Below are 23,053 nucleotides of genomic sequence, written 5' to 3'. Positions count from 1 at the left end.
ATGCCAATAAGCTTAGCAACCTAGATGAAATGGATGCATTCCTGGAAAACTATAAACTACCAAAATTGAACCAGGAAGAAATCGACAACCTGTATAGACTGATATCTAATAAAGAGATTGAAGCAGTGATCAAAAACCTCCCAAAACAACAAGAGCCCAGGACCTGACGGATTCCCTGGGGAATTCTACCAAACTTTCAAAGAAGAAATAACACCTATTCTCCTGAAGCTGTTTCAAAAAATTGAAGCAGAAGGAAAACTTCCTGACTCTTTCTATGAAGCCAGCATTACCCTGATCCCCAAACCAGGCAAAGACCTTACCAAAAAGGAGAATTTTAGACCAATATCACTAATGAATATGGATGCTAAGATTCTCAACAAGATCCTAGCCAACAGGATCCAACAGCACATTACAAAGATTATCCACCATGATCAGGTGGGATTCATTCCTGGGCTACAAGGATGGTTCAACATTCGCAAATCAATCAATGTGATACAACAAATTAATATGAGAAGAGAGAAGAACCACATGGTCCTCTCAATTGATGCAGAAAAAGCATTTGACAAAATCCAGCATCTGTTCCTGATTAAAACGCTTCAAAGTATAGGGATAGAGGGAACATTCCTGAACTTCATCAAATCTATCTATGAAAGATCCACAGCAAATATCATCCTCAATGGGAAAAAGCTTGCAGCCTTCCCGTTGAGATCAGGAACAAGACAAGGATGCCCAGTCTCACCAATCTTGTTCAACATAGTATTAGAAGTCCTAGCAACAGCAATCAGACAACAAAGAGAAATAAAAGGTATCCAAATTGGCAATGAAGAAGTCAAACTCTCTCTCTTTGCAGATGACATGATTCTTTATATGGAAAACCCAAAAGACTCCACCCCCAAACTACTAGAACTCATACAGCAATTCAGCAACATGGCAGGATACAAAGTCAATGTGCAGAAATCAGTGGCTTTCTTATATACTAACAATGAAAATACAGAAAGGGAAATTAGAGAATCGATTCCATTTACTATAGCACCAAGAACCATAAGATACCTGGGAATAAACCTAACCGAAGAGGTAAAGGATCTGTACTTGAGGAACTACAGAACACTCATGAAAGAAACTGAAGAAGACACAAAAAGATGGAAGACCATTCCATGCTCTTGGATCTGAAATAGAAATATAAATTCAGGAGGCGGGGTATGTATGTATGTGTTGGCGGGGGGGGGTTTCCAAGTGAAAGTTTTTATTCTCAAGAGCTCTAATATTAGGAACAGTTTTTACAGACATCCCTATCATGAACCAACTGCATTCTGTGATCTATTGAATCAGGAAATTGATAAGAAAGAATAATCTTAATCTTAAAAAAGAAGTAATTGCAAATAAGCAATTTGAAAACTGAGGCATACATATACATAGGTATATTTAGCACCTAAAATTGGATTGTTGGACATGCTCTGGTGACTAAAATTTTCTGTGTGTGTGTGTGTGTGTGTGTATTCTTTGTGTGGGTGGGTGGGGATGCTGGGAGAGAAGCAATAAACTATTTTCTTTAAATATTGCCTTTTAAACAGTCTGATTCCTATTATGTTAGCTATACTCAAATTAAAAAGTTAAAGGTTAAAAAGTAAAATTTCTACAAAAAAATTAATAATATGGTTCCTTTGCACAGGCTTTGGCTTTGTCCTGCTGCCTAGACCAGCTTCTAAAGCAGAGATTAAGCTTTTGCTTGACCGCAAGATTCATTCCTATATAGTTTAAAATAATTTTAATATTCAAGTTCGAAAATATAAATGAAACTAAGGCACTAATCTACGTTTATGTTCTTGCAGTCAAAAAAAATCCAAGCCCAGCTAAAGGAGCTTCGTTATGGGAAGAAGGATTTATTATTTAAGGTGAGCATCTTTTTCCCTTCCCCTACCACCCTCCCAGTGCATAAACTATAGTATCGTTTACCTTAAATTTCATTGCTGAACTCTTGTAAGGATTACAGCTGTATTTGACCACATTGAAGATGCTTTCATTTTCTTGCCTTTTTAATTAATGGAGACAAATGCAGATATTCCTGGGTACATTCTTAACCAAAGGCAGGTATCATTCCAAAGTGTTTAAAGTCCCCTTGTAACCTTCAGGTACTTGAATTCAATACTGAGGAGTGTGATCTTTCAGACTATTTACATTACGGCATAGATTGAGTGAATTTCCAGAGATGAGATCCACTGGTGATCCACATTCTTGACCTCCAGAGATCCCTGCATAAATCTCTTTATTACTAAGAGTATAATTGTTGATTGATTTTAGTTATTGAGATTTTTCTTTATAAGACTATCAAGTCAAGATCTATGTAGAGGTAGACATTTACCACAAACTGTGGAATAACTATGGCCTCCCAAAGATATCCACTTGCTAATTCCTGGAACCTGTGAATCTTACACCTTATGGCAAAGGAGACTTTACAGATGTGATTAAGTTAAGGATCTTCAGATAGGAAGGGTATTCCAAAATATCCAGGTGAAACCTAAATGTCATATACAAGTCCATATAAGAGTGAGACAGAACGGGGAGCCTGGGTGGCTCAGTGGGTTAAGCCTCTGCCTTCGGCTCAGGTCGTGGTTTCAGGGTCCTGGGATCGAGCCCTGCATCAGGCTCTCTGCTCGGCAGGGAGCCTGCTTCCTCTCTCCCTCTGCCTGCCTCTCTGCCTACTTGTGATCTCTCTGTCAAATAAATAAATTCTTGAAAAAAAAAAAAAAAGTGAGACAGAAAGGCCTAAATAAGATTCTGTGATCACAGAAGCTGGAGGAGGAATGACAATGTAACCTGCAGAAAGAACCAGCCCGACCAACCCCTTGATCTTAGTCCCATAATATTTATTTCAGACTTTAGACTTTCAGAACTGTAAGAGAATCGAAGTGGGTTTTTGTTTGTTTTTTAAACCACTTAGTTCATGGTAGTTTGTTATTAGCAGCAAGATGAAACTTTGATACTTTCTTTTATCTCCCTTGAGCAGGGGGAGGTAAGAGGTAGGTGTCTTTAATTGTTGTGCATTTGGTCCATGTGCATTTCCAAATGCAGTAAAGTGATGGAATATTAGGTTCTTAGGAGTAGGAGTGATTATTTGCCTAATAAATAATAAATATGAGTTACATTGTGTGTATTTTTTTAAATGTTTTCATTACAATGGTCAGTTCAGTTTACAAGCGCAAGGTTTAAATTAAAGATGGATAATTCCTTATTTTATGTAATGGTTGGAAAACCCTGAAATTTTTCCAATGAAAACAATAAGAAATGACACATTTCTCTTCTTCAGCCTCTTTACTTTTGGCTCAGAGTCAGGGGAAGCTGTTCCTATTACATTGATCAGTATGTATTAAATATTCATTCCATGTGATATATGAATCTAGAAGTTATCTTGCTATTTACTTCTCCATAAATATGCTTCTTGATATTTCGTTTACCTTATTTACAAGAAGATATTCTCCAGCACACCAAGAAAACTGTGAATTATTTCTTGTTAATGCTGATGGATCCCTGCCTCTCAACACTCTGTTCATTGTATCTGATAAGTAGATAAAAGTGCAAAACCCAAAGCATTTGTCTGTCTACCTTTAATCTTTCATACTGAGACTCGAGCACAGGTTATCTTAACTTTTATATTCAGGTTGGCCTTAGCTCTTTGCAGTCATCAATCATAAATCACTGAAATTGGAGAAGGAGGGCCATGCCTGTGTCTGTCTGTGTGTGTGTGTGTGCATTTTCATTTGTAGAGAAATTTCTAGTTCTCTATGAAATAGTTTAACTTAATAATACCAAGAATGTAATAAAACAAATCTGAGCTCCCTAGAGCTGGTAAGTTTTAGGTCGTAGGCTGAGAAATTTATATGAAGATAGATCATATGAGCCTTTTTAAATCTTTTGAATTTCATTTCCCAAATTGAAGAGTTAGTGAAGGAAAATTTGGGAGAAGAGAATGAGGAGCTCTAATAATTTTCAGTGATTTACTTCTTCGTAATATGCCAGTTGTTGAATATACATTAGTAATTTATCAACTTTCAGAAATTACCCAAATCAAGATTTGCTGAAACTGTTTATGACTTGAAAATGAGACATTATTTGTAAGCCTTGTTATTTCATGCCACTTTGAAAGGAGCATTTATATATGAAATCAGGTGAATTGTGTATGAGTAGATCATGAAGGTGCATAAATTAGGATGCCTTTAGCATATGCACTTCCCAAAAAGCTATTTAACAGCAAGATTTTTATTAAATAAGGTAAGAAGGTGTCTATAAACATGACAATTTTTTAGCTTATTCAGTAGCTAAACAACGTCAAAAGACCAAGTTTTTTGGTTTTCCTACCTTTCCATATCATGATCCTCAACTTATTAAGTTTTGGTTCCCCACTGTACATGATAGGGGTTAAAGATTTGTAGGCTGTCTTTGTCTAACTTCATACAAAATCAGAGAAGAAAAGGAAAAGACACTTGTGTTTCAGTGTCATAATTTTTGTAAAGGAGGAGAATTTTTTAAGGTGTTTCCCCAACTTGGTCATGTATCCGTGCAAAAGAGGTGAGGCCTTAGTATTATACAGCTTCCATTGTGAAAATGCTTTCTGCTATGATGTAATTATTCACTCATCTTGATGGTATTCACTCATCTGATTTGCTTATGACTCTGTCAACAGCGTACATTTTTAGATTTTATGAAAACATATATTGAATGAATAATGAATACATATACACGGGTACGTGCATATGCATACGTGCATACACAAATAGATGCATCGTAGTGGTATGTGGTAGAAAGTCACGTACTTTGCCCCAAGGGGCATGTGACTACGGAAATTCACTCATGCACCTTTAAAAATGAACCCTCAGAATGTCTTTGGTAATATTTTGCTGAACTCTGAGATGAGTACTAGAGGATTCTGTTTCAAGTAGTTTCCCTGAAAGTATGTTCAATTTTGAATAGATTTGATAGTTTGTAGTAAAGATAGACTTTGAAGGAGGAAGGTGTGCTGCTGAAGCACTTCAGTTATTTTTTAAAAATAATGGTATATGCTGACATTTGCCAGACATGTTGATAAATTCAGTATCCTTATTAATGTTTGAGAGCTGGCTTTTGATTGGGAAGGCTGCCAGCAGTAGTAAACATTCTCGACTAAAGAAGTGAGGCCCTGCTGTTAGTTACCCAAGACTCGTGTTACTTTTTATCCTCCCTGATTCCTTTTGGAGAGGATATCCACTCTCTATTTTGCGGCTCTATTTTACTTTTATAGATGTGCTTGTTTAATTCTAGAAGTATTATTACTATAGAAAAATATTTTTTAAAAACGTAAAAAAAATCCAGGGTACCTGGGGTCTCAGTTGGTTAAGTGTCTGACTCTTGATTTTGGCTCAGGTCATGACCTTAGGTCTTGGGGCTGAGCCCCTCATGGGGCTCGGTGCTCAGTCAGAGTCTGTTTGTCCCTCTCCCTCTACTCCTCCCCCTCCCACCCTCTCTCACTCTTTCTCTCTCGCAGATAAATAAATAAAATCTTAAAAAGAAAATAACTTAAAAATCCACTTAAAATCCCATCACTCGACACACACTGCTTTGAAATATAATTTTGTATTTCCGTTTAGTTCTTTTTATACTAGGCATAATCTGCCTTTTGATTACTATATATATGTTAATGTAGATTATATATTCTGCTTTTTCTTATAATTTTAAATGTAAAGCATCCTATAATAATTTCTTTGTAAAAATCTAAATGAATAATTTTTCATATGTATATGCCAAGTGTCTCAAATTTAACCTTATAAATATTTGTGCAGCTGTCTATTTGGATATGTGTGTGTTGTGATTTTAACTTATACTGTAATGAAAAATGTGTTATTTCCAACTTGAGATATAATTTTTATTGAACATATATATATAAAGCTATAAAGTAATTCACTGAAATTATTGAGAAATTGTGATGTTATTTATATCTAGGACACATTTTTGAGTTTAGATTTTTTTTTTTTTACTTTATTGACAAATGCAATCATATATATTTAAAGTGGTTTTCAGAGCAGCAGCACTGTCCTGGCACTGACAGGCTAGAACCATGACCTGTGACCTAGGGGCATGAACTGACAGGCTAGAACCATGACCTGTGACCTGTGGTCCTCGACAATGACAGGTCGGAGCCAGGACCTATAGCTTGGAGGGCAGGGCTGAGAGCAGTGGCAGCTTCAGTTACCTTTATGGTAAAGCATGGAGGCATCCCAGTCCCAGAAAGTGGAGTGTGGAGGCCCTAGGGGTAGGTCTCATTGCAACAATAGCTCCAGCCCTGGGGAGGAGATGCAGCGGCAGGAACTCTGAAAGGCTCCGTCAGCTGGGGTCAGCATTGGAGAAAATTGTGCAGATCCTTGGTAACAAAGGCTCTGCAAACCTCCACAGTGGTGAGGCTAGCTGGGGTTCTTCTCTTCTCCATTTTCTTGTGGAGCGAAACTTCTCTGTGAGCTACCCTGGACTGGGGGATGGGGTGACATAATTAACATGCTTTCTATGGTTTGCTCTGTGACCATCCTCAGCTTTTTTTTTTTTTTTTATTTCCACAGTGTTTTGGCTGCTGCTTCATTGTAATTCATAGCTTTCCCTGAGCTATTCTCATCTGTTTGTAGTTGTTTATTTATTGTTTTTGTGGGAGAGAAAGTGTTGGGACCCCCATTTTGCTGATCTCATTCTTTTTATGGCTGTGTGATATTCCATTGCCTGTATATATGTGTGTGTCTGTGTCTGTGTGGGTGTATGTGTATGCGTGTGTGTGCATCTTGTCTATTGTAACTTTTAAAGATCACAAGTGTTGACTAGTAAAAGTTGCTAAGATTTTAGCTGTTCACTTAGATTTACAAACTTAAGTTCACATTATGATTTTTCACCACGGAAGGAGACAAGATGGCCTTTCATTTTACTTCACAATAATAGGAAACAGGTTGAGAATCACTATGCCTTCTGTCTACTGAAATATTTTGTACCGTACCCAGTGTTGTTACAAACATTATGAAACCTCATCTCAACCCCTATGAGACCGAGAGGAGAAGCTGTGGGACTCCAGCTAACAGTGAGGGAATGGAGACCTTCAGAAGTTTGACAATGAACACCACCAAGCTATTTATTTAAAAAGCTTGTTGACAGATTGAAACTATCATAGTAGATTCACTCATTCATTCATTTAAAATTGAGCTGACTTGGAGTATCATGTCAAGTATATGGTTTTTTTTTTCTTCTTTTTTCTTTTTTTTTAAGATTTTATTTGTTTATTTGACAGGCAGAGATCACAAGTAGACAGAGAGGCAGGCAGAGAGAGAGAGGGAAGCAGGCTCCCCACTGAGCAGAGAGCCCGATGCGGGGATCAGTCTGATATTTTTTCCAACATATTTGGTGACAGACCAGATATACACATTCTCTCCGAAACTCAGACATCAACAGGGCATATGTTCTCTTTGGTATTTTCTCTAGAAACCAGACATGCTCAACTTGATATCCAGGCTTTCATTTGCTCCTGAAAGCAGGAACATTGCCACATGAGTTTCCTTGTATGAATACCAACAAATGTCATTTTTTTTTTTTTTGATGATTTGAATCTTCTGTAAGCAGTTGCCCTGTAATTTTTAAACCCTAAGGTAATTTTTTGCATCTGCTTCTCATTATCTTACATTTATCTCATTTATGTGTTAAACCATTTTTTAATGAGCAAAACATTTTTGGTGCCAATCATTTGTGACAAGTGTCAAATTATCTCCAGTTAAGTGAGCTTTGGCCCTAACATGTAGGCATCCTAGAGAAAAGGTGAGAAGGGTTGCTGATTTTACTTTCTTACTTGATTTGACAAACTTTAAGGTTTTCAAAACACATTCACTTATGACTCAAGATAATTCTGTGAGTCAGTCGGGGCAAGTAATAATGTCACATTATCATGCATCAGAAAAACAAAGGCTTGTCTGAAATCACAAAACTACCAAGTGGCAGAGTTTTTATTCTAACTCAGTCTTTGTTCCACCATATTACATTTATCCCAGTTATATTGTATTTTGTTTCTTAGGGTTATTTATAGATTATACTCTCAAGAAATCTTTTCTAATGCATGCACAGATCTAAATGCAAACCTGTATAGCTGGAAATATAACTTGATGACAAAAACAAAACAAAACAAAACAACGCATAACATATGTTGGCATCTAAAACTCAATGCATTTCCTTAAAAACATAAGCATTTTTCAGCACAAAACTATGCTGCTTTTAGTTTAGAATTGGCAGTTGCTTGGAACAAAGGTTTCCTTTCTGACTCCCCATCTTCTTGTGATCCACCACACGTGTTTTTAAAACTATAGAATAGGGTATATTCTGTGGGTAGGACACAAGAGAAAATTGACCTTCTCCCAGTCAAAACAACTTTTCAGCCTTGTTGGGTCTATGCTTAACACATGAAAGCCAACAAGCCTCATTTATTTTTGTCATTATTTATCTGATAGTGGAGTAGACATGCAGGTTATAAAAGGACACGGATGGACATTGTAACAAATTGAAATTCAGTAGACATTAAATTTTCTCCAAAAATATTGAGATTCTCCAAAATCCAATTTTGATGAAAATCACCAAAAATGCAAGACTTTTTAAGAAAAGAAGCTCAGAGTTTTAAAGTGATATATCTATGATGACACAGCTTGAGTCTGAGTTCCCTGACTTCATGTCTGCTCATTTGTTCAAGATTATCAATGGAGCATGTGTTATCTGTCAGGCACTAAGCAAAGTTCTTTCCATTTGAGTAAGATGCCTTCATGCTTTAGTGAGGGATTTGAAGTCAATGGATGCCTTTCAGAAAGGTATTGGCTCCTCAGAATTTGCTCATAATTTTTATGGGTTTTCATAAGGCATTACTCTCAGAATGAAGGTTGTGTAAATTATCAGATTCTCAAATGTTCTATAAACACCCAAAGTTTAACAGTTTAAGAACCATTGCTTTACATACTGGCTCTTACCTTCTACCGTTCTGAGCTGTTACTGGGCATAAACCATGTTGGTTCCAAGTTTCTCTCTCTCTCTCTCTCAATCTATTTACTTATTGGAAAACTGAGAGGTAGTCTCTGCCAGGCTGATGCTTATGTTAGAAACGATTTTAAGAGAGTGTTTATAACTTTAGATAATGGTTTTAAATGTTACCATTTTAACCCAGTTTTACCATGAGCTCAGGATTTGAAAAAAATGTTACGCCCTATCACTTAGGAAGACAAAATATTTTAAGGGCACTTGTGAATACATTTTAAAATGTGTATATCTTTGTGTAGCCCTGGCCCACACCTTGTGTCTATTCCACGACTTGCTAATGTGTCTTGGTGCTTTTTCCCACTGAGCTTGGATCTGGCTTCAAAAATCATTCTCCTTCCGAGACGTGAAGCAGATCCTAAAGGCCAGTCACAGATCCTCAAGGCCATACTCAAAGGTAAAGCTGTTTGCTGTTCCCAAATAAGCTCTAAATATTTGGCTTACAGCCAGTCTTCAGTTGCTACAGAGCTACTCTGCAGGATTTCCACACCATTGTCTTACTGTCCCAGGAAATAAGAATAGCTACATATATTTCAAAGAGAAGTGGTCTTTACGCTAAGGAATGTTAGAGAACAAGGCACAAGTTGGAATCCTTGTGTAGAAAATCAAAATGAAGAAGTGAACTTTAGATCAGACCTAGAACATTTTTCCCTTGTTCTGAGAGTGGAGTGATCCTTGGACTGACTTACCTTCCCTATTTTTTTCCTATTTATCATGTTGCATGTGCATCTTGGCCTAACAAGGTGCCCCTACTCCCCACTGACAGAGCGTCCCCAATCTTTTCTTTATTAGTTGCAGCTGGCTGCACATTCCCTTGCTTGGAGCATATGTAGAGCAGGGGCACCATCATGAGACCTTTGGGGAAAATCACTCTCCTGGGACTTGCTCAGCGTACCACCATTTCAGACTCAAGGGCATGTGCCAGCTCAAGCACTGATTTCTTTAGGTCCTAAGTGGTTTCATTTTCAGTTTGTTTAAATATAAACATTTATTATATTTCATTGTGAGGTATCTTCTATTTCTTCTGAGCACATTGAAAATTTAATACATTTGCTGATCAGAGGTCATCTTAGGTTCTAATTTATAGATCACAAATTATGGCTTTTTGTAGTCAAATTTGAGTACCCCACAGAAGTATGGCTCCGGGATATAAAACATCCTCAAATATCTTTTCATCTTTAAAATATACAACAATCACCGTGTTATCTCTGTTCTCAATACATACTTTTTAATTTAATTTTATTTCATTTTTTAAATATTTTATTTATTTATTTGACAAGAGAGAGGGGGATCACAAAGTATGCAGAGTGGCAAGCAGAAAGGGGAAGGGAAGCAGGCTCCCCACTGAGCAGAGAGCCCGATGCGGAGCTCGATCCCAGAACCCTGAGATCATGACCTGAGCCGAAGGCAGCGGCTTAACCCACTGAACCACCCACCCTCTCTATTATTTGTAATATAAAATAAAAAGAACAGTGAAGAATACATACAGTAATTTCAATCATTGTGCATTTAAAAAAAAATGCCTTGTTTTCCATATCCTTTATCTTCATGGCAGTGCCAAATGTAATTTCAGAGAACAAGAGCAAGTTGTTATTCTTCGAAAGAATACTTTTGGCGACACATTTAGATGCCCCCCTTTGTCATGGCAGGAGACATTTCGGAAGTATATTTGTGACTTTATTTATCTAATGTCCTTTAATTGCTGTTACTCCGTTACTAGGATGTTTGTTAACCTACTCATAATAACAAAGAAGAAGCCAATTACCTCTGAAGGTAATTGCATAGAAAGCTGCTGCAACAGACACAATTTAGAGGAATTTTAAAAAGGAGAGTTCTCCATCAATTCCATAGTTTATAATAAGGAATGTACAGGGCACCTGGGTGGCCCAGTGGGTTAAAGCCTTTGCCTTCGGCACAGATCATGATTCCAAGGTCCTGGGATGGAGCCCCGCTTTGGGCTCCTGCTCAGGAGGGAACCTGCATCCCCCCCTCTCTCTGCCTGCCTCTCTGCCTACTTGTGATCTCTGTCTGTTAAATAAATAAATAAAATCTTAAAAAAATATCAGGAATGTACAGCTTCCGAAGGCATGAGAAAAATGCCTAAGTAGTACCCACTGAAGTCTTTCACTCCAAAAATGCTACCACTTCACTCGTTGGCCCTGGTCTAGCTCATTTTTTTTTTTTAAACATATAGGTAACAATTTTTTTATTTTTTTAATTTAAGTTGAATTAATTAACATATAGTATATTATTAGTGTTAGAGTTCTGCGATTCATCAGTTGTATGTAACACCCAGTGCTCACTGCAACATGTGCCCTCCTTAATGCCCGTCACCCAGTTATCCCATCCACCACTGCCCTCCAGCAACCCTCACTTTCTTTCTTTTGATTAAGAGTCTCTTATGGTTTGTCTCCCTCTCTGATTCTGTCTTGTTTTATTTTTCCCTCCCTTCCCCTGTTGTCCTGTCCTGTTTCTTAAATTTCACATATGACTGAGATCATATGATAATTGTCTTTCTCTCATTTCACTTCAACAGAGATTCCAGATATCTTAGTCTCTACCGCTGCCATTTAGCCATAACAAACCCCATTTTAGAAACAAGTCAGATAGGCATGCCTGGGTGGCTCGGTGGGTTGAAGCCTCTGCCTTTGGCTCAGGTCATGATCCCAGGATCCTGGGATTGAGCCCAGCATCAGGCTCTCTGCTCAGTGGGGAGCCTGCTTCCTCCTCTCTTTCTGCCTGCCTCCCCTGCCTACTTGTGATCTCTGTCTGTCAAATAAATAAATAAAATCTTAAAAAAAAGAAAGAAAGAAAAAAAGAAAAAGAAAAAACAAGTCAGATCAACTTAGGACCTAAGTCTTTGCCCATAGAAGAGCCTTCACATTGCAAGTCCTGTAAAACCTTCCATTCCAGTTCCTTGCATGAATAGTGGCACATCTTCCTGAAAGCATTGCCTCTCATTCTAACTGTTTAGTGGTTAAGGTTCTCAACATTCAAAGGCAGAATTTTTTCCTTCTTATGAAATTCTAACTGTTGGAGAATTCCTTTTTCACTTCCAGTTATAGTTATTTTTTTTTTTTAAGATTGATCAGAGATTTGGGTTTTTTAATGAATTCATTTTATTTATTTTTTTTTAATTTTTAAATTGACACTATATGTTTACTGCACTCAAATAAAAAATATGTAGTTTTTTTAAATAATTTATTTATTTGAGAGAGAGACAGTGAGAGAGAGCATGAGCGAGGAGAAAGTCAGAAAGAGAAGCAGACTCCCCATGGAGCTGGGAGCCTGATGCGGGACTCGATCCCAGGAATCCAGGATCATGACCTGAGCCGAAGGCAGTCGTCCAACCAACTGAGCCACCCAGGCGTCCCAGTTTTTTTTTTTTTTTTTTTTTTTTTTTTTAATATGCTGTCTGATTCCCACAGAGATGCCAAGCTTGTATCTATAAAGTAATGTGCTTTCCCCCATAGTCCTCTTGGTTTGGTTCCTTCCTGATTCTTTGTCTCTATTTGCACTTTCCAGTCCCTGTGCCCACTCTTGTAAGACTCCTTCAAAAGGAGAATTTAAGTTTATGATATAATTGTTTTTCAGTCCTAGGAACATTTGTGGCTAGCGTTGAATTCAATGTATCGCTAATAGTAAAATAAACAGGGAAGGTGAGTGGGGTATATTATTGGAGTAGCAGTGAAAATAACTCAGTTCTCTGAACCCACCCTACTTAGCCAGAAGCCAAAATTTACAGTCACCAACATACACTTCTCAGTTTTTTCTCAATGTATAATCTCTTCCGTCGCAACTGGCATATCCTACCATCCTGGCCCCCAACCATTGCTACTCCATCTTTAAAATGGAGATAAGAATATTCCCCGAGGCTAAAAATATCCATGTGGGTTATATTCAATGATGTATAGAAACTCTATGAACGTGTTTGGGGTAAAATCTTTTTTCGTAATCAGTGCTGCTTGTGACAAGTCAGGCAAAACACACAGCACCATTAAGAAGCCCCTGCTGTGGGATGTGGGAGCACATTACACGGTCCAAGAGAAAGACAAACACTTTCACAGAAGACTTTGACTACTGTCTGTATCAGCTAAGCATCATCTACTGAAAATTTTGTCTATTTCTTTTTTCTCTGTAAATATACTTTGAGATAGTTAAAAAAATATATATATATATGATTTCAGTCAGGGCATCTGGGTTCTTTACTGGCTCTTTCACTTACCTGGAAACTGAGCTTAAGTAGTCACTTGGCCTTACCGGGTATCAGTTCCTCTTTCAGTAAATTATGGACAAGGTTAATACATGCACTTCAACAGGATCACATGAGATTATGTATGGAAATGAATTTTACAAAATACTTTATACACATTTTATTATAAATTTATTATCATCACAGGCACCTCCGTTTTTCTTCTTAATTTTAAAATTCTACAAACATTGAGGTAGTAGAAAGAAGCAGCATTTGAAATCAGGTAATTAGAATTTCCCTTCATCCTTTTCCCTTAATGTACTAGTATTTCTTTAGTACACCACGCTCTGAAAGAGGATGTTTGTATTGATTATTTAACAACCCCCACCCTTTTTTTCTCAGTCATCACAGCTGACATTTTGTAGCAGACATGGGGAAATCAGACTTGGATGAAGGCTGTCCTGCCCTCGGTCTAACAAGGGTGATGGGCTAGTTTACAATTAATTGTAATACAATACGGTATTTTATAAGCAAAATTTACAGTCACCAACATACACACTTCTTGTTTTTTTCTCAACTGTATAATCTCTTCCGTCAAAGTCATTTATTTATTGTTGATTTATTGTTGATTTGTTGTTTATTTATTGTTCTTGGGAGGAGGGAGTCAGCGAGGGAGAGTCAAAGGTCAGGAAACTTATTACTACTAGGTTGGGATAAATTTCCTGGAAGAGTGACAAAGGATTAGACCTTGAAAACACCATACCAAGCCTATGCTTGGTGAGTACTCAGTAAACATGTGTATAAATGAAGAAAACAAGAAGGAGTTGAATGTGTAAGTGAGAAATGCAGTCTTCTTGAACATGTGTTAGTATTAAATAAATCATCATAGGTCCTTTGAAATGCATGGTACACATGGAGAGAGGCAAGAGAAGAGAGACTGGGAAGACAGAATGGTGCCAAATCATGAGGAGCATAAATGGTGACGTTAGTCATTATTACAGAAAAGTGTAATAATTTTGTAAACATTGATTTTCTTTGTTGGTGGGGAAAGTTTCAAGTTCTCCCGGCTTGTATATGACAACTAGCTTCCCTCTTGGACTCGCTCTTCTTCTCCCCTGGATGGGGCCTGGGTGCGTCTTGTGACTGCCGCTAGCAAGCATATGCCTGCCACAACTTGATAACAGTGTACGTGCTTCTGATTGGTCAGCGGGCACACAGGTTCTAGTTCTAGTTCTGTGTGTGTGTGTGTTTTCCTTTTACTACTTAACCAGCTTAAATGTCTTTTGAGTTTAAAGTGAATATAGGAAAAAAGAAGAGAGGAAAGGACGCTGATGATATAGAAGCATTATGCTCAGAAAATAGGTCAAAAACAAACACAAAAAAACCCACAGTTTAATACTTTCATATTTCTTTTTAATAAGCAATTTAATGAGAATGGAAACTGCATTGCTACTTAATGGGGTATGCAATTTTTCTCATTTAAAGTTATGTACCAGTCTGTGAAAGGAGTAGATTCAAATATTCTGAGTAATAAGGTAAAAAATGAGAGCACTTGGATTGGTCTCCCCTATTTTTGACATTCATTGAGCCTGTGTTTTATTCACAACTGAGTTCACTGTCTTTATGTCCAACCCTTGGAAAAGGCAGGGTGGTGCAGCAATTAAAAGCAGAGAGTGGGGGGTGCCTGGGTGGCTCAGTGGGTTAAAGCCTCTGCCTTCGGCTCAGGTCAGGATCCCAGGGTCCTGGGATGGAGTCCCACATCGGGCTCTCTGTTCCGGGGGAGGAGGGGGGCTGCTTCCCCCTATCTCTCTGCCTGCCTCTCTGCCTACTTGTGATCTCTGTCTGTCAAATAAATAAATAAAATCTTAAAAAAAAAAAAAAAGCAGAGAGTGGACCCAGGCCTACTATCAATTCTATCAATTTCAGTATGGATTTGAATAAGATAAAGAAGCATATATCTCTTTATTTATCATCCATAAAATGGTTTTAATTTTAGCTCCTGTATCATGCAGTTATTTTGAGACTCTAACGAGTATATACAAGTAAATTATCCATTTGTAATAATGTCTGGTATATATGAGTTACACAAATACTAGTGATTGTTGTTCAAAAACAGGAAGTGAAATTTTACTATTTCAATAGTAATAATGGGTTCTAGCAGAAGCTTGTTAAAATACGTGCTCTTCCTGCTGTTTAGTGAGTTACATAATCTCCCCTAGCTCTTTTCCCAGCTGCAGCATGGAAATCGTCACTACACTATAGAAATGGTGCATGCACTGATAGAGTGTGTGAATTGGCAGCCTGGTAGGCACTCAGCAAAACCCGGTTGCCTTCATCTTGCCTTCTGGTTTGTTCTTTGAACATATGCTGACAGAAACAGAATGATAAACTCTTCCCCCTTTTTTCATGTTGCTCACAGGCAAGGCTGAGAGAGGATTGAGATGTATTGCTGTATTTAGATAGGAGGGACATAAATGGAATCCACAGGCTATCACATTGGGCACAGCATCCTGAATCCTCTCATTACCTCAAGGGATATGTGGAAAGTCAGTTTCTTTCCGACGTCCGTATACGAAGGTGCTATGGTGCCTGAGGTGTTGGCTATCAGTGCATTACATTTCATAATCCTACCAGGGTTTCTTTCATATCGCAGTTGGGTTTTTCTTTCTTTAATACTAATTATAATTTTTCAAAAATGTAGTCATCATTTTATACAATAAATTATAGTATCATTTCTTATTTTGAAGTTTCATCTCTTTAGTCTCTTTCTTGAGAAAGAGGAATATTAATCACAAACTCTAATTGCACAGGTATGAAAGAGAAAAGCTAGTCTGTAAATCAGAGCAAATCTTCTAGGGTAAAGCAGAAATTAATGCATTAAATAGGTGTTCTTCAAACAACTTCTCTGTGCCAGACAGTTTTAAATGCAGTTGCTATAGCAGAAAATAATTTAAATAAAACACTTCCTACAGGGATTGTATGTCTATTTCACAATAGTGTAGACTTTGGGTAATGCCTGACTTCAAAAGTATCATCATTTACAGTTTTCATGGTCTAACCTCTCATGTACTCTTTACACCCACCAGAATGAGGGGGAATCCTTCCTCCCTACTTTTCTTTCTATGAATTCTTTTCAAATCAGTTCTGTTGAGGTATACCTTGCATTAAATTAGATTCAACGTTTTAACTGTATATTTTATTGAATTTTGACTTACGCACACACCCATATGCACACACACAATATAACTGTCTACACGATCAAGACATACAACATTGCTGAAATCTCAAAAAAAGTTGTCTTGGCCCCTTTGCAACCAGTCCTCTCACCCACTACTCATTCCAAAGCTATTGCTGTGCCTTTTTTTCTTTTTTAGCATTTTATAAAATAGAAACACTCAGCATAATACTTTTGAATTTATTCATGTTATATCTGTCAGTCATTTGCTTCTTTTTAATTTTACTTCATCTATTTCCAAAGATGGATAAACCACCTTTTTTTTTTTCTCCATTTACTAGCAAACTAATATTTTGGATGTTTCTAGTTTGGGACTGTTATGAATAATGCTGCTATGAACCTTCATGTAGAGGTCTTTGTATGGACATTTATTTTCATTTTTCAGGGGTAAACCTTGGAGCAAAATAGTTTGGTCATATGGTATATTTACTTTTATAAGAAATTGCCAAATCATTTCTAAATTGGATGTTCCATTGCATTCCAAGCAATATAGAACAACAGGTATAAGAGAGCTATGTGTTCTTCCTGCCAAAATTTGGTTTGGTCAGTCTTTTCAATTTTACCCTTTCTAGTACATGCATAGTGTAGGACATATGGTTATAATTTGCTTTTCCCTAAGATTAATGATGGTAAATACTTTTTCTCTGGTTCTTTTACATTTATATGTCTTCTTTGTTGAATGTTCAAATGTTTTGCTCTTTTTTTTTTTTGAAAAAAATTGTTTCGTATTGGATTGTTTTCTAATAATTGAGTTACAATAGTTCTTCGTGTATTTTAGGTATAAGGTCTTTATGAAATACATATTTTGCAAATGTCATCTCCCAGTATGTGGCTTAGCTTTTCATTTTCTTAACTGTGACTTTCAAAGAGAAAAAATATTTTATTTTTGATGAAGTCAGTTACATTTCTCTGCTATTAGAGCTAAAAAATATTAGCTGAACCCAAGGTCATAAAGGTTTGCCTCTGTGTTTTCCTTTAGATGTTTTCTATTTTGTGGCCCTTATAACTAGATCTAAGATCCATCTCAGACTGAGTCATGTATAAGGTATGAGTTCATGGATTAAGAAAGTTTTTCTCTTTATTGACGTTCAGTTGCTTTGGGTTCAACATAATTTTTTAGCAGAGTAATGACTGATCTGATAATTGACCAACTGATGGGTATAGAAACACCCTGAGTAGGGCACTGATTCTTATGCCATTCAATTCATGGATCCTTACCTAAGAAATCCATATAAAACTCTTTTGATCAGAAGTGTGTGGTGATTCTTTGTTCTTACAGTTCAGCACAGCAGTTAAGTATCTGAATCTAGAATGTAAAGAACTCAAAAAATGCTGGCTTTCCTACCAACAAGAGTGATTTGGAATAAATTTTTCAATTTCTGAATTTTAACTTCATGTGTAAAATTGAGGAACTTCATAGCTTTGTGCAATGCCTAGAAGATACTCCAGTGCTTTATAAATGGTAGGTCCCATTATTTTCCTCCTCTTCTTCCTCCTTCATCTTTTTCATTAGCTCTTTGTTTCAATTAGGGCGAGTATGCTTGCTCCATTCTCCTCTCTACCGCCATAGTGCTCGGAACTCAACTGCTCCCTGCTACATTTTTCTGGAGTTCTCTATTTCTGTCCCTTTTTCCTATAAGACTGAAAGATCTTGTTCGGAGGGACATTCTAATACTGACTTACTTATTTTATTTAATAAAAAATATGCTGAGTGCCACCATCCCTGTATTACGTATTTCACATATGTGCCATAGTCAAAAAAATAAGTAAGTGAGATATGGTCTTTCCATTTAAAAAGTCCAGGAGTACCTGGGTGGCTCCATTCGTTAAGCACTGGACTTTTGGTTTTGGCTCAGGTCATGGTTTCAGGGTCATGAGATCCAGTCCCACATCAGGCTCTACACTCAGTGTGGCATCTACATTTGATGAGATTCTTTCTTCCTCTCCCTCTGCTTCTCCCCCTGCTCACTTGCTCTCTCTTTCTCTCTAAGATAAATGAATAAAATTTTTAAAAATCCACAAATAATCACAGCAACTATTATTTTAAATGTGTAGTATTGACCAGGTAATGTGTTGCTAACTCACAGACACAAGATCCCATATAATCCTCACAACTCCTTAAAGCAGTGATTTCCAAATTTGTCTGCACAGTAATATTAGGTGGAGTTTTTTGTTTTTGTTTTTTTCCACGTTTCAGAAACCCAGCTGACATCCTAGACCAATTAAATAAAATGGAGATGGGACAAAGGCACAAGTATTTTTTTGAATCTTCCTAGTTAATTTCAATGCAGACATGCTGTGAACCAGTTTTAAGGTCAGTCCTGCTATTATTAACCACAGATTTTAGATGAGGTAATTGTGACTGAGAGATTAAGACACTTTTATTGCAGGACCCAGGCACCCAAACATCTTGTTTTTATAAAATTCAATTTATAAAATTCAATGAAGTGAAAGAATGAAAAAAGTAAAAGAAGTGGGTAAGAATTGGTATAGAGAGTTGGAAATTTGGAAAACCTAATGTCTCTTACGGGAATGGTTGAAGGTGTAGCATTGTAGCCAGAACATTGAAGAAACATTTTGAAGAGAAGTTGAGGTGTCACCTGAGTTTGGAAAAAGTAGTTATTCAGGTAAATAAATAAATAAATAAATAGGAGAAAACAACAACAACAACAACAAAAAAAAAAAACTGGGGAAGTTTCTTTGAGGGCAGATGCAGCAGCATGAACAGAGACCTGAGAACTGAGAAGGTTTGCGGAGTTCGCATTTGGCAGATAGTGGTCGGAGCTAATGGTGACCTGGGCGGAAACTGAGACCGGGAGTCAAAGCTCAAAGATGTGCCCACGTCAGATTTTATAGTGTCTTGTGTTCCGGGATAAGGGCTTTAAACGTTATTATTTCTTAGCTTTGCTGAGTTGAATTGAAGATCAATATGGGCAAATTCACTTTTAATGCACATGATATGCTCATATTTACGTTGATGCAAGGTTTTGATTTTGAGTACACCACTGTGGAAAGCAGCGAGTGCCAGTTCTTCTCTTGAAACTCTGCAGTGAAATCCTAAGTTCTTTGCAGGCTGGAAACCACATTTCAACATTAATTGCCAGATGCCACTGGCAAGAAGCACATTTCCCTGAATAGACTCCTATTTGCCAGTTCCAGAGATTAGCAATATAATTGGATGTCACAATGCATCCTTCCCGCACCTTCCTCCACTCCTCCCTGCTGTTTTCATAATCAGAAAACCTGAAAGGAATGAAGCAGGTGATCTTGCCTGTCTAATTCTGGAACTCAGAAGCCTACAATAAGAGGCAGAGAGATGTTTCCAATAAGAGGCAGAGAGATGTTTCCAACATAAGTGCACATTTATTTATAGCCACACAGAAAAGTAATTGAGCAATTTCCTTCTAAATATTTCTCTACATCCTCCCATTCTTTGTGTAAGTTCAGACTCTCTCCACCTCTCCTGGATCACTGGCAGAGCTCCCTGACCATCTCTTCCTCCTCCCAGCTATCTTCCTGCTGTCAAAAGAAGGCTTGTCTGCTCAAATTTTAAAGTTGGCCATAATTCCACTTAGAAATCCATCATTATCTGTCCAGTTCTTACAGGATTAAGTGCAGCCTCCTTGGTATGGCTCTGCAGTCTGGCAGTCTCTATCAACATCAAACACTGAACCGGAGAAGTCATGCATTTCTTGTAGCTTTCCACTTCTTACTTCTGTTTTTCTTCTTTGTTTTCTTTGCCTGATGTGTCTTTCCAGACTTTCTTCACTTGGCTAATTCTTCATAATTTTAAAAATAGTATTAGTTGAGGTATACTCCATATAAAATAAATTCACCCATTTATAGTGTAAAATTCAGTGGTTTTATTATATTCACAGACTTCTGCAACCATCACCAGAATCCAATTTTAGAACATTTTCATCACTGCAAAAAGATGCCCATGTCTATTAGCAGTCATTGCCTCTTCTCCTTGTCCCTTAAACCCTTAGCAACTGCTAGTCTCATTTTTGTCTCTCTGTGTTTCACATTTTAAACATTTTATATAAATAGAAGCATAATGCTTGGTATTTTGTGACTGGCTTCTTTCACTTAGCATAATGTTTTCAAGGCTCATTCGTGTTACAGCCTATCTGTTCATCAAATTACAGACATTAGGTTCCTTTTGCTTTTTGGATATTATGAATAATGCTGAGGCAAAATAGATTTGGTTCTTGCTTTTGACCCAGTCTGACAATCTGTGCATTCTGATTGTATTGTTTAATCCATTCACCTTTAATGTTATTATTTATATAGTTGGATTTAAGTGTTTCATCTTTTGTTTTCTATGTATCTCATGATGACTTTGTAAATCTGGTGCTATTGCTATTTTATTGCCTTCTTTTGTATAATTCATTGTTTTCTAATGTAACATTTTAATTCATTTTAATTATTTAACTATCTTTTTTGGAGTTCTGCTTTTACTACTTCTTCTAGGGCTTATGACATATGCCAAATTATCAGTATCTACTTTAGATTCATAGTAACTTATTTCTGGCGAGGGATGTAAATTTTATACCTTTTTAGTTCTATTCCCTCCACACACACCGTTTTATTTTCTATTATTTTTATTCATATCATGGCCATATGTGTTATATTTCATCTTTTAAAGAAGTTTGGAAGAAATTATCTAATTTTAGGATGAGTTTTATTAGTCTTATTTATGATTTTTGCTATACTTTCTTTATTTCTTCCCATAAATTCAAGTTATCAAAAGGTGTCAATTTCTTACTCCAATTCACCTGTTTCCATTCCTGTTTACTATTATTATTATCAAATAGATTATATCTCTATGTGTTATGGGAAAAATAAGACAGAAGTTTATAAATATATATATGTAAAATGTAAATATGTAAATATATATTATATATATTTATACAAATATACATTTATGTGAAAATATACATGCATGCATAGTCTTCTGCAGTTGTTTATAATTAGTTAAAAGAAGAAAAGAGATGAAAATATGTTTTTAAAATTACTTAAGTATGTTTTTTTTCCCCCATGTGTAGTCAAATTACTTTACGTCATCGCTTATTTCAGTCTAGAAACCTTCCTTCCATGTTTCTTGTGAGGCAGAAGTGCTGTAATAAAGTCTCTGTTTTGTTCACCTAGGACTGTTGATTTTGCATCCATTTTTGAAAGATAGATTGAGTGAATTTTTTTCCTTTACTCTTTTGAATGTGTCCTCGAATTGCCTTCTGGCCTTTCTTAGGAGAAGTCTCATTAGTCTTAATAGGGTGGTCTCTTACACAGGATGAGCTGTTCTCTTGATGCTTTCAACATGTTCATGTCACTTCACAGTGACAAATCTGAGCCTGACTCTCTGAGGTTTGTTGTTGTTGTTGTTGTTGAAGATTTTATTTATTTATTTGAGAGAAAGAGAGTATGAGCAGGTGGAAGGGCCAGGAGAGGGGCAGAGGCACAAGCAGACTCCTCACTGAGCAGATCCTGATCTGAGCAGAAGTCAGATGCTTCCCTGAGCCACCCAGGACCCCCTGGATCTTTTTGAGTTTATAGTGTGTGGCGTTTGTTGAGCTTGTTGGATGTGTTCATTTTTTTTTCTTCAAATTTGGGAAATTTTCAGCTATTATTTCTTCAGATATTTTTTTTTTCCTCCTTTACTTCTGTCCTCTCTTTCTGGTAGTTCATTTATACATATGCCAGTGTGCTTAACAGTGTCCCAAATGTTCTTGAGGTTCTGTTCATTTTTATTTATTCTTCTCTCTGTTTTTCAACTGTATAACTTCTGTCAGTCTGCCATCACTTTTGCTGATTCCTTATTCCTCCACACAAGTATAGTGTTCAGCAAATTGATAATTTTGTTGTTGTTACTATTTTATGTTCAACTCCAAATTTCCCTTTTGTTCTTTTCAATAATTCAAATCTTTTTACTCCTATTCTCTCTTTGATGAGACATTGTCTTCATTCCTTCATTTGATTATTTAAGCATTGTTTTCTTTAGTTCTTTGAGCATATTTATAGTAGCTCCTTTCAGTTCTTTGTCCACTGTGTCCACCATCTGGGCGGACCCACAGATCATTTCTAATGACTGTTTGTACCTGTAATATAAGATGAGTCTTAAATTCTTATTGTGGCATGTCTCATAGTTTTATTGTGGAAAACTGGACATTTTGAATAATATATTGTACTGAACCTCCCTACTGATTTCCTCCCTCTCCTGAGGCTTGCAATTATTGCCATTTCCTTGGTCATTTACTTCTTTGTATAGTGATTTTGCTAAACTAAATCTATAAAGCCTGCCTTTCACTCATTGTGCAGCCTTTGACATTTCTGCTTAGGGTTTTTCCCTTGTTTTCATGTTTCAGATTGATGACCCAGGGGCCACTACTGTAATAGCATAAGGGACTTTCTGGTTGAAAATATGCACCTTTTATTGTCAGACCTGTGCACACAAAGGTCCCATACTCCAGAGAATTTACAGTTTGTCTCATGTTAATCCTGGACCTACTACCTTAGAAGTTTCCTCTCCACTTGCTTCAGAGAGGGCACAATTTTTGCCT

The 23,053-nt window shown here is 36.9% G+C and overlaps 1 protein-coding gene across 1 annotated transcript in view; it reads left to right on the top strand.

The window, feature by feature from the left end:
- The window catches only part of LUZP2 (leucine zipper protein 2), a 500,071-nt gene that overhangs the window by 381,187 nt on the left and 95,831 nt on the right, over window positions 1–23,053 (top strand). Inside the window, exon 7 of the mRNA XM_045066118.1 lies at window positions 1,830–1,892. Coding sequence (XP_044922053.1) covers window positions 1,830–1,892 — 63 coding nt within the window. The remainder of the gene's footprint in view (window positions 1–1,829; window positions 1,893–23,053) is intronic.

The sequence above is a fragment of the Mustela putorius genome, unplaced genomic scaffold, assembly GCF_011764305.1.
Source record: "Mustela putorius furo isolate JIRA1106 unplaced genomic scaffold, ASM1176430v1.1 tig00003859_pilon_pilon_pilon, whole genome shotgun sequence".
Taxonomy (NCBI): Eukaryota; Metazoa; Chordata; class Mammalia; order Carnivora; family Mustelidae; genus Mustela; species Mustela putorius.
This window is presented reverse-complemented; position numbering and strand designations above follow the sequence as displayed.